Source organism: Trachurus japonicus, unplaced genomic scaffold, assembly GCF_045865225.1.
Source record: "Trachurus japonicus isolate A0001 unplaced genomic scaffold, Traja_1.0 AP030087.1".
Lineage (NCBI taxonomy): Eukaryota > Metazoa > Chordata > Actinopteri > Carangiformes > Carangidae > Trachurus > Trachurus japonicus.
Genome location: NW_028220220.1, coordinates 17445 through 29317, shown reverse-complemented (window position 1 = coordinate 29317; position 11873 = coordinate 17445). Strand labels below are relative to the sequence as shown.

General features: G+C 43.5%; 1 protein-coding gene across 1 annotated transcript; it reads left to right on the top strand.

The window, feature by feature from the left end:
• The first annotated feature begins 3156 nt into the window (after positions 1-3156).
• On the top strand, positions 3157-9370 carry LOC146960711 (lipoamide acyltransferase component of branched-chain alpha-keto acid dehydrogenase complex, mitochondrial-like). Its single transcript, XM_085772131.1, has 6 exons — positions 3157-3195; positions 4440-4596; positions 4683-4819; positions 6182-6373; positions 6462-6533; positions 8545-9370. The coding sequence occupies exons 1-6, from the start codon at positions 3157-3159 to the stop codon at positions 8710-8712; spliced, it is 765 nt and encodes a 254-aa protein (XP_085628257.1). The 3' UTR covers positions 8713-9370.
• Positions 9371-11873: the final 2503 nt, after the last annotated feature.

The window sequence follows — 11873 nt, the reverse complement described above, 5'->3', positions numbered from 1 at the left end:
TCCTGTATCAGATGTTTTTCATTAAAATTAAATTAAATTTCATTAAATACATTTTTTGCCAGGGGTAATAGTTACAGGGTATCCGCGGGGTCTTAAAAAGTCAAAAATTTGAAAATCTAAATTTTAGGCCTTAAAATGTCTTAAATTTGTTGAATTATTGTGTTCAAGTCTTAAATAATTTTAGACAGGTCTTAAATGTTCTTATGCCCACCATGGGCGAGCATTTCACTCGCATTTGCCCCTAAAGAAAAATACATGTGTGAACCGGGAAAATCACAAAAACAGAAAGAGCACAACCTGCGATTGGTCAAAAACTACAAATCCCACAATTCTCTGGCCTCAACAATAACAGTAGTTAGTGTAAGTAAGGGAGAGTGGAGCTGTCGGTGAAAAGAGGAAACAACGCCACGTCTGGTCCTGTTCTATGTTGTTCGTTCACACCGTCACCGTTTATTCGTTACGTCCGCGGTGTAAAAGGCCGTGACGCAAAGACGCGATTAGGCGCGAGACGCGATTAGGCGCGCGACGCGGTATACGCGACTTTTTTTTTTGCGACGCAATACACGCGATTCTTTTATGGCGACGGGACCATCGCGTCTTCGTCTATTTCATCGTGTTTGGTGGGAAGACCCACAAGGGGCTTCCCACCAAACACGAGGAACGCTTTTTTTTCGCGCGAGCTTTGACGCGCGACCAAACGCGAGATACGCGAGATACGCGATTTGACGCTCGTTTTGACTCGTGTAAAAAAAAAAATCATTTTCACTACAACATTTTTTATTTTTATTTTTTCAAAGGAGGTTAAATCGAAAGCAACTGGACTTAGTTATTTGTCTGAAGACGTTTCACCTTCATCCAAGAGGCTTCATCAGTTCTACGCATCTGACCAGGCTGGGACTGGTCCAACTGGTCTGGAGACTCAGTATACTGTAAGTCCAGTTGCTGAGACTTTAGAGTCAAAGAGGAGCAGTGCGTCTGCGTCGCTGTGTCGGACTGTTTGGATTTAATGAAGAAGCTGCACGGTGTCCTCCCGTATTTTACCTGGGTCGCTACCGGAGCTTGATAAATGGAGAGAAAAAACAAACGCCAGGCGCACGTCGCGGTGGAACCGAGAACAGCTGAGTTTTCCTCCTCCAGCTGAACAGCTGATCTGTGATCTGTGGTGAAGACGTACAGAGACCTGCCACAGTGTCACGGTGCATCAATATAAACTCTGTCCTCAGACTGTCCTGACTGTCCCTGAACACCACACAGAGACAACATGGAGCTGTGTGAGGTTGAGTTTTATTTATCATGATAATTAATACTTAGTAACAAGCCTGTAAGTTCAACACATCAGTATGCTACTGTGATTTAACTAGCCTAGTTAAATAAAAAGATGTAGTTTAATACCATAATATCTAGGGCTGACCAAAGGCCAATGTCTTTACTTCATGTGTCAAATATTTATTACTTGTTGCTACGACTCATTTTAGCTTCTTTCACCAAACTCCCATGATGCACTGAGCTCCTACATCCCATCCTTGTTCTGTAGGGCTGCTGTGTGTGGACCAGATGCTGCCGTCACCATGACAACGTCCCAACGTGCAGGAGGACAGAAACTCCAGAGGTCAGAGAGGAGGTGGGAGGTCCTCCGCTCTGATTGGCCGAGAGACCCCGACTCCCCTCCCAGGACCCAGGACCGGCCCAGTCATGTGACTCTGAGTGGAGGGGGGGGGTAAGAGGGTAAGAGGGGGGGTAAGAGGGTAAGAGGTGGGGGTATCTGTCGGTCACATGACCTGGAGACTCTGACTAAAATTAACCAGCAGCTGATCTGATCTGAGGTCAAATTTCTCAGCAGCATGGACGACGACTGTTGCCGCTGCGCTGAGACAAGGTGAGAGCTGCTACACTGAGACTGTGTAGTACTACAGTACTACTACAATAATACTGCAATACAATACTGCTACACTGTAATACTACTTCACTGTTATACTGTTGTACCACAGTACTGCAATACTACAGAGCTATAGTAATACAACACTAACTACAACATGACACCAGTGTTCACCGACTACAACACTAACACTGTGGTACTGTGTGATACTACTACAACACTGTACAGCTGTACTCTGATAATACAACACTGTAATACTTTGAATACTACAATAACACAGTGGTGCTATGATAATACTACTGTAATTATACTGTAGTTCTACAACACTGTTAGACTACAGTACCACAACACTGTAACACAACAGTCCATTACATTGCTACTACACAACAATAACACTGTACATTGTTATATTACTGCACTGTAACACTACAGCACTAATGAAAATACAACTAACAAGATACACTCAGACTAAATGTACTTTTTTCATTCTGTGTAACTGACAACGTGAAGATAAATGGGGAAAAAAATCAAATAAATCACTGACGTCGTTTCACCAGAACGATGATTTTCTCTTATATTGTAAATTTAAATTTTCCTTTATTGTCATCGAGCAATGAAGCACAACGAAATTTATGTGCATCTCTCCCTAATAACTTAAAAAAAAAGATAAATATATAAATAGACAAAGAGTAATTTAAGATGCTTAAAAAAACAAACACATTAATTTAAATAATACAAATAATAGATTAGGCCTTGTAGTGCCACATTATGTAATAAAGTTGCATTATAATGCAATAAATGTGTAATAAACTTTGCCGCATTTTGTTATAAGTTGTTACATATTGCATTATTACAAAATACAACATAAGTGTTGCACTTTTTCATATAGAAAATGTAATAATTTTGTGCAAAATGTAACAATTTATTACAATATGCGGCAAAGTTTATTACATATTGCGTTCAAGAATTTTACAAAAAAAGGTTACAAAATGTTACAAACTGTTGCAGATTTTACAAAATATTACATCATGAGGTGAAATTAATTACATTATTACAAAATGCGGCTTCAATTAAATGAATAATTAAAAAAGACAGTTTTCTTTACAATTTATTTAGTAAAATAGAAATTAAATGAAAGAAATGAAATGTTTAGTGTTTGTTCCTCTGGTGATAATACGACAGGATGATCAGGAGGAGAGCGAGGCTGCAGCTCAGAGGTCAGAGGTCATCTCGCCTGTCTCCCCGTGCGGCGCTGTGACGTCGTCGTCGTCGTGGTGACCATGGTGGGGGGCGTGGCGGTGTGCGGCTCCATCAGCTCGGTCAGAGCTCTGTGGGAGACCCGGATCAAGAGGAGGAGGGAGGAGCAGGACGAGGAGGAGCAGCAGAGGAGGAGGAGCGGCACCGAGCGGCGCTCCAGACTCAGCCTGGGGGTCTGGGAGGACCGGGCCCTTCTGGCTCGACTCAGACAGAAGCTGCAGACCGAGGATGGACGGCTGGTGCTCCGCATCGAGCAGGAGGAGTGGAAGGTATCAGATTATTGTCCTGGTCCAGTCTTCGGTCTGATGCAGGGGCCTAGCTTTGGGTTAAACATTTGGGGGGGGGTTAAGATCTCTGTCTGTATAGGGATTTTTTAAAGCAAAAAGGTCAGCGTATGCGTGGAAAAGTGCAAAATCATTAACTTTGATAAAAGGACAAGGCTTATTTGCCTCTTTATTTTGTCATTTCCGTATTAGAATATGGGCTTGACCAATCATGACCAGGGAATATCACATCATAAAATAACGGTGTAACTAACGACACTACTTTTTCAGTGACAGTAATCAAAAAAGTTACCTTTCCCCTGCTATAACGCCGTTACTGTTACTGACAATAAAATGCACCGTTACTTGACTCAAGAAGTCCCATCAGAAAATAATAATACATCTGTTAAAGTGTACGTTTGACTTTTTTTTTTCAGTCCATAAACCAACTACGGTAGTAGAAAAAAAAAAACATGTATCTGGAACGAACCAACTCCAGAGTTGGGAGGGAGGTTACTGGGATGAGTTCAAGTAATTTGACATATTTCAGCATTTTATATTAAAAAAAGCAACGCAGATGTTACTTTTATTACAGTATGTAGTAATTCAGTTACTAACTCAGTTACTTCTTGGTATAGGGCTGCAGCTAACAATTATTTTCATTATCAATTAATCTGTTGATTATGTAAACGATTAATCGATTAGTTGTTTGGTCAATAAAATGTTTTAAAAAATGTTGAAAAATATCAATCAGTGTTTCTCAAACCACCAGACGACGTCCTCACATGTCTTGTTTTGTCCACAAACCAAAGAGAGACTCAGTTTATTGTCATAAAGGAACAAAGAAACCAGAAATATTCACATTGAAGAAGCTGGAATCAGAGAATTTGGACTTTTGTTCTTAAGAAACTACTCAAACTGATAATTAGATTATCAAACTAGTTGATAATTAATCGATTATTGTTTGATTAATCCAGTAATTTTGTTGTTTTTTTATATCATAAATTACGGCCTTGGTCTGATGCGAGTGTTTGTCTCTGCAGGTCCTGCCGGGCTGTCTGGTCCAGCTCAACCAGGTCCAGGAGTGGCAGCTCCACCGGACCGGACTGCAGAAGATCCCTCACTTCATCTCCAGCTTCCAGAACCTCCTGGTGCTCGATCTGTCCCGCAACGGCGTCTCTGAAATCCCCAAACAGATCGGTCAGTAGCCTACCTCCCGACAGATCAAAGACCGACCCTGTAGCCGGTCTCACCATGTGTCCTCCTGGTTCTGGTTCTGGTCTCAGGGATGTTGACGCGGCTCCGAGAGCTGATGCTGAGCTACAACCGAGTGCAGGTGGTTCCCGAGGAGCTGAGCGGCTGTGAGAGTCTGGAGAGACTGGAGCTGGCCATGAACCGGGAGCTGGACCACCTCCCTGACCAGGTACGGACCAGGGGCCGGATAGGAGTCGACTTATGAGTAAAACAAATTATTGACTGAAAGATGCACTTAAAGGATAGTAGCATTTTTTTAAAAGTGGGGTTGTATGATCTACAAATAGCCCCTAAAAAAATACACAGTTCCATTGTTCGTTATAATATAATTTTTTCCAGCCCTTCAAAGTGCAGGAAAAACACAGTTTTTATTTGGACCTAACCAACTGCTGATCGGGGGGCGCTAACCCTGGGCGGAGGGATACGTGAATTGGTTAGGTCCAAATAAAAACTGTGTTTTTCCTGCACTTTGAAGGGCTGGGAAAAATGCAGAGAGTCTTCTACTGCAATTAAAGTACTTAGGGGCTATTTGTAGATCATACAACCCCACTTTAAAAAAAATGCTACTATCCCTTTAAAAGGTAGTTATCAAGTGTCTTAGTCACACCTTTAGTGAACTGAATCTTAAATGCCGGTGTCAGAGCCGAGTTACCATAGTACTATGTGCTGTAAACTGAATTTCCAAGTCGTCCGAGTCTTAGAGAATTTTAGTGTTGAGAATTTGTGGAATTTAGTCCAACTCTCAAACTTAAGAACTAAAGCTTTTTATCAACTTTCTCAAGTCTAAGAATCACTCCTACTCCCCCAGATATTTAAAGGGACAATTCAACATTTTGGCAAATTGGCCCATTGCCATAATCCCTATAGTCATAGCAGTAGGTTCGTTACCTTTAATTGTCGGTGCAAGCTATCTTCACCACGTTGAGGGATGTTTGATTTGCCACTCACAGTCCGAGCAAAAGGAGCGTTGTCCAGGGCAACGTAACATACAGTAAACGCATACCCTGGCTCACAATGCCTACTAAAAATCATCCAAAGTGTGGAAAATAAATAAAGGTATTTGTTTTACACCTACCATATTTTTGGGGTGTTTTAGCTCTTTTGTTTGAAACGGGAAAAAGTTGCAAATTTGCTGCTATCTAAAAAAAAAAAAAAGGTTTGACGATCAGTCGACTACGGCAAAATCTGACGAATCAGATTCGACTATGAAAATCCTTAGTCGAAAACAGCCCTAGAGACCAGCGCAGAGGCAGAAAATAACCCTTTTTCTCTACATTTCGTATGTTTGTGTCACTGAAAACATCTGGCCCAGATAAAAAAGTTCTTGGTTTGAAAGTCTGTCCCAACTGAATTTGTAGCTGAATATCCCTTTAACAGCAGATCAGACCTGTTATGTGTCAGATAATCATTAATCAGTTGTCATTGATCAGGTTTCCCAGAATCCGATCAGATCACTGGGTCTGGATCAGTCTGACCCGGTTACTTCACATCATTTATATCTAATCACCTTGGTGTGTCTCTTTGCCCTCAGGCGTCCCACAACATCGGGCTGGCGATGGACACGAGTCAGGGTCTGCTGGTGCCCAACGTGAAGAACGTGCAGCTGCTCAGCGTGTTCGACATCGCCCAGGAGCTGAACCGGCTGCAGACGCTCGGCGCCGTGGGGCAGCTGGGAACGTCGGAGCTGACGGGGGGAACGTTCACCCTGTCCAACATCGGATCAGTGAGTCCAGACGCCGCCGCTCTGAGGACGGAGACGGACTCTAGACCCGCTCTAACCACAACCTGTTTCCTCTGTGTGTGTGTTGTAGATCGGAGGGACGTACGCCAAACCAGTCATCCTCCCTCCTGAGGTCGCCATCGGAGCGCTGGGGAAAATGCAGGTGAGTTCCAGACTTTCCAACGACCTATGAACACACCACAGACATCAAACATCAAAGTACTTAGATAAGCCCCTCCTGCAGGGTAAGAAATTAAGAAAAATTAGGCCATTTTCAAAATGTGTGGGGGCCATTAAAAAAAAGGTCATTAGAGCTAGTGAATTAACACATAATACTGTTGAAATGAACGAGTTTCGGGGCAGATAATGTTATTTAGAGGCTGCATCTCGGTGCTCCCATCACTCCCACTATGTGGATATACACAGCTCTGAATGGATCTAAATATCGTCTAAAGGATCCAAATGACACCAAAGTTATATGTGTTAGTAAACGACCAGATTTTATGTCAGAAATAAGGTCCAGGTTTGGGGCGGTGCGTGGCGCAGTGGGTAGAGCGGCCGCCCCATGTAGAGGCTACAGTCCTCACCGCAGGCGGCCCCGGTTCGAATCCCGCGTCGGGCAGCCCTCTCATTGTCATTCCCCGTCTCTCTGCCTCCCCCTTTCCTGTCTATCTCTACTGTGTGCTATCAATAAAAAGGCAAAAAGCCACCAAAAAAAAAATTAAAATTAAAAAAAAAAAAAGAAATATGGTCCAGGTTGTAAAAAACTGCACTTTTCCTTTAAACTTATGGGCTATAATAACATCGGACGTTGTTTATTGATCAACTGAGCGCCGGGTTAAGACACGTTAGATCAGGGGTGCCCAAATTCTTCTCAGTGAAGTGCCAAAAATGAACCGGGGTGGAGGGTCACGGGCCAAAATTAAACATTCAAATTAAATATGCCTATAACATATAGTAGGTTAATTGTGCAAAATAAACACTCATGCAAAGTGTTTTTTAAATAACACTATTGATTATTGTGTTTCACTGGTAAACAGGGCTCCAGACATTTTGCCCCTAGAATTTGGGACAGTACAAGTAAATGTTTCATCTACTTGTGCCGTATGTGCAACCAGTGAAGTTGCCTGTCTTTTGTTTTGTAACGCTGGTGAAACATGAAAGGGGAGACTCAAAAAATCTGATGTTTGTAATTACAGGTGGCAGGTCAATGTGTGTGAGTATTGTGAATACTTGCCCTGCAAATCAATTTACAAGTGTGCGCCCCTAAATTGCCTACTTGCTCTCCTAAAATTTTAAGTTAGGGGCCACTGTGCTCCTAGTGAAAAATGTTAGTCTGGAGCCCTGCTGTTAAAACAAGCAAAGTTACTGGTACTGGTAGGTCTGGTTGAGAAGGGCATCGTCTGCTACTTGTGTCGTCCCCAGAAAAGCAGAGTAGCATGTGAATTTGTTGCCGTTGCCCAGTCAGCTAATGTCCAGTCTCCCTGCTCCTCTCACCCACACACAGCCTTTTTTTTCATTGAATGACTTTTCAATTGTTGAAAATAATTGCTCATCCTTAAATCAAAAAATACTAAAAGGCTGAGGAGTTGTGATGTTATTGAGAAATAAATATTCAAAAGTCAGAATTTTGACTATTTTCTTTATAGACAAAATAACTTTAATTACCATACACACACACAAAAAGTACCGAAAACCGGAACCGTTGGAAACTGGAGCATGAGTGAAGTGTCCTTTCTCTTCCTCCAACCATAAAAATAAAGTCACTTACACAGTGGCTGATAACACGATGTTGACGCGTGCATATGGGTGCAATTAAAACCAGTCCAAACCAAGGTTTCAATGTTAACTCAAAGTTGATTTATTTCCACAAAATAATAACTCCAGCACTGTCAGGCCATGTCACGGTAAAGAAACGTGTGCTCCATCAACCACACCTGTGCTTTGTTCGTCTCAATCAAAGAACCCCTTGTGACCCGTAGTGCTTGACATCACTTCCTGTATGAGCGGAAGTTACAAACCAAAAATCTACCAAAATAAAACACCAAAAATAAACACCAAAATAAAAGGGCAAAATGGCTCTTACAATGAGTTTTGGGGCGTTCTTGACTAAACTTGGGGCCGAATGCTAATTCCAACGCTGTGTGTGCGTGTGTGTGTGTGTGTGCTCTCAGGTGCTGCCCCGGTTCGGCGCCGGCGGTCAGGTGGTCCCGGCTCACATCATGGCGGTCAGCTGGTCGGCGGATCACCGCATCATCGACGGCGCCACCATGTGCCGCTTCTCCAACCTGTGGCGGGAATACCTGGAGAACCCGGCCAGCATGGTGCTGGACCTCAAGTGACCGGACCCGACCGGATGGAACCGGATGGAACCGGACCGCAACACTAACACACCTTCACCTCTCCCCCTTCGCCGCCATCGCCACCGCCACCGCCGCCGCTGCTGCTGCCTTCATCATCATCATCATCTTCTTCTTTTCTCTCATTTCCTTGTTGCCTTTGAGCGAGTTGCGGCGGCGGCGCGATGCGGCGGGGGAGGGGCCAGCCTGTCAATCATGTCGTTTCCATGACAACCACTCATTCACTCACTCACCCCCTTACTCTCTCACTCACTCACTCTCTCTCTCTCGGTTGGAGGTTTAGAGGTTTTTGTAGTTTTTGGTCCAAGTTGAACCAGGGTTCAGCTCTTCAGGTGCTGGTGGTCTGGGTCTGGATTCTCTTTGCTGGGGGGTCGGGGGGGGGTGTGTGTGTGTGTGTGTGTGTGTCATCAATAATTCATCAGTTCATTGATCAGTTTGGACTCTGTTATTCTGGACCGGACCAGTTTTGTTGTTTTTTTTCTATTTGGAAAATTAATCCTAATAATAATAATTTTAATCGGTGAAACTTTTAATTTGAAAATCACAGGAAGTGAGACTGAACCAGTGTGTGTGTGTGTGTGTGTGTGTGTGTGTGTGTGTGTGTGTGAGAGTGTGAGAGAGATCCAGAACCAGAGTCTGATTGGGGGGGAGGGGGGGGCAGAACTGGGTCCTGAGACCTGAGACCCGGGTTCACCAGAGTCCAGTTCCATCAGTTCGATCCAGATCAGATGAACCCGTCTGGGATCTGGTCCAGTTTAAAGTGGTTTTCTGAGTCCAGAACCAGGACCAACCGCTCTGTGAAAGGTCCACAAAGTCTCCGCTGATCATCAGGACCAGAACTTCACATGGTTCTGGTTCTGGTCCAGGTCCCGGTCCTGGTCCTGGTCCGATCTGGTCCTGACTGACTGAACTGTGTGTAAATGAACCGGTGGACCTGCTGCTGGTTCTGGTTCTGGACCCGTCTGACTGTTACTGCTCCTCCAGCTCCTGAGGGGAAGACCTGGTCCTGGTCCTGGTTCTGGTTCTGGTTCTGGTTCTGGTCCTGGTTCTGGTCCTGGTTCTGGTTCTGGTTCTGGTTCTGGTCCTGGTTCTGTAGCTGCTAAGTGCCCCCCCCCCCCCTCTCTCCCCTCTCCCCTCCCCTCCCCCCACCAGCTGCTCCCTGACCTGGTTCTGGTCCCGGTCCCGGTCCTGGTCCCGGTCCCGGTCCCGGTCCCGGTCCCGGTCCCGACATCTTCCTCTGGGCTGCTGGGTAACGATGGTGTCGTAGTTTTTTTTTTTTTTTTGATACTGACCTTTATTTTGTCTATTTTGTTTTGTTTTGTTTCATGTGTTGAAATGTTTGTTGTTTGTTGTTTGTTGTTGTTGATGCTGTCGTGGTTTTGTGTGGGGATGTGGATCCAGATCAGGACTCTTGGACCTGGTTCTGGTTCTGGTTCTGGTCCGACTCATAAACTGTGAAGTGTCTGAACCCTGGTCAAACAAGAAAAAAGAAAAAAGAAGAAAAAAAAAAAAACTCAATAAAGTTGAAGTGAACCAAGTCTGAGTCGTTTGTGGTGAGTTCAGGTTCCTCAGAGAACGTGGGAGAAGTCACTTTCTGGTCCTGGACCCAGTTGTTACAAAGGGTTAAAAACTGATCGGATTTTGGATCATTGATCAGATCAAATCTTGAAAATGGATCAAACCTTCATCAGTTTGTGTCGTTCAGAACTTTTTAGTCGGATCAGGAAAACGTTGATCCAGAACATCAGGATTATTCTGATCCCAGCAGTTTGGTGGATTCAGGAACAAAATGGGATTTAAATTAAATGTTATCTGGTCAAATAAACAACATTTATAATGTAGAATATATAAACTTTTGATTATTTCACAATTAAAGAACTTTTTCCCAACTATTAGCAAATTTAATGAGATTTGAAGTTTAAATTTGAAACACAGGGGAAAATGTTCCCAATGTATTTGACTGATGTACTGTATATTTGCATTTTTAAAATCTATTTAAACAGCCAGACCAGATGAGATCATTTCTGGCTGTTTAAAAAACACTGAAGAAACAAAAAACCAATCCAACAAAGTATAAATGAAACAATAATGTATTTCAATTTAAAAAAAAAAAATTAAATTGCTTTATATATATAATTATATACAGAACAATACAGTTTTTTGCCAGGGGTATCCGGGGGGGTCTAAAAATGTCTAAATTTTAGGCCTTAAAATGTCTTAAATTTGTTGAATTATTGTGTTCAAGTCTTAAATAATTTTAGACAGGTCTTAAATGTTCTTATGCCCACCATGGGCGAGCATTTCACTCGCATTTGCCCCTAAAAAAAAAATACATGTGTGAACCGGGAAAATCACAAAAACAGAAAGATCACAACCTGCGATTGGTCAAAAACTACAAATCCCACAATTCTCTGGCCTCAACAATAACAGTAGTTAGTGTAAGTAAGGGAGAGTGGAGCTGTCGGTGAAAAGAGGAAACAACGCCACGTCTGGTCCTGTTCTATGTTGTTCGTTCACACCGTCACCGTTTATTCGTTACGTCCGCGGTGTAAAAGGCCGTGACGCAAAGACGCGATTAGGCGCGAGACGCGATTAGGCGGGCGACGCGGTATACGCGACTTTTTTTTTTTGCGACGCAATACACGCGATTCTTTTATGGCGACGGGACCATCGCGTCTTCGTCTATTTCATCGTGTTTGGTGGGAAGACCCACAAGGGGCTTCCCACCAAACACGAGGAACGCTTTTTTTTCGCGCGAGCTTTGACGCGCGACCAAACGCGAGATACGCGAGATACGCGATTTGACGCTCGTTTTGACTCGTGTAAAAAAAAAAATCATTTTCACTACAACATTTTTTATTTTTATTTTTTCAAAGGAGGTTAAATCGAAAGCAACTGGACTTAGTTATTTGTCTGAAGACGTTTCACCTTCATCCAAGAGGCTTCATCAGTTCTACGCATCTGACCAGGCTGGGACTGGTCCAACTGGTCTGGAGACTCAGTATACTGTAAGTCCAGTTGCTGAGACTTTAGAGTCAAAGAGGAGCAGTGCGTCTGCGTCGCTGTGTCGGACTGTTTGGATTTAATGAAGAAGCTGCACGGTGTCCTCCCGTATTTTACCTGGGTCGCTACCGGAGCTTGAT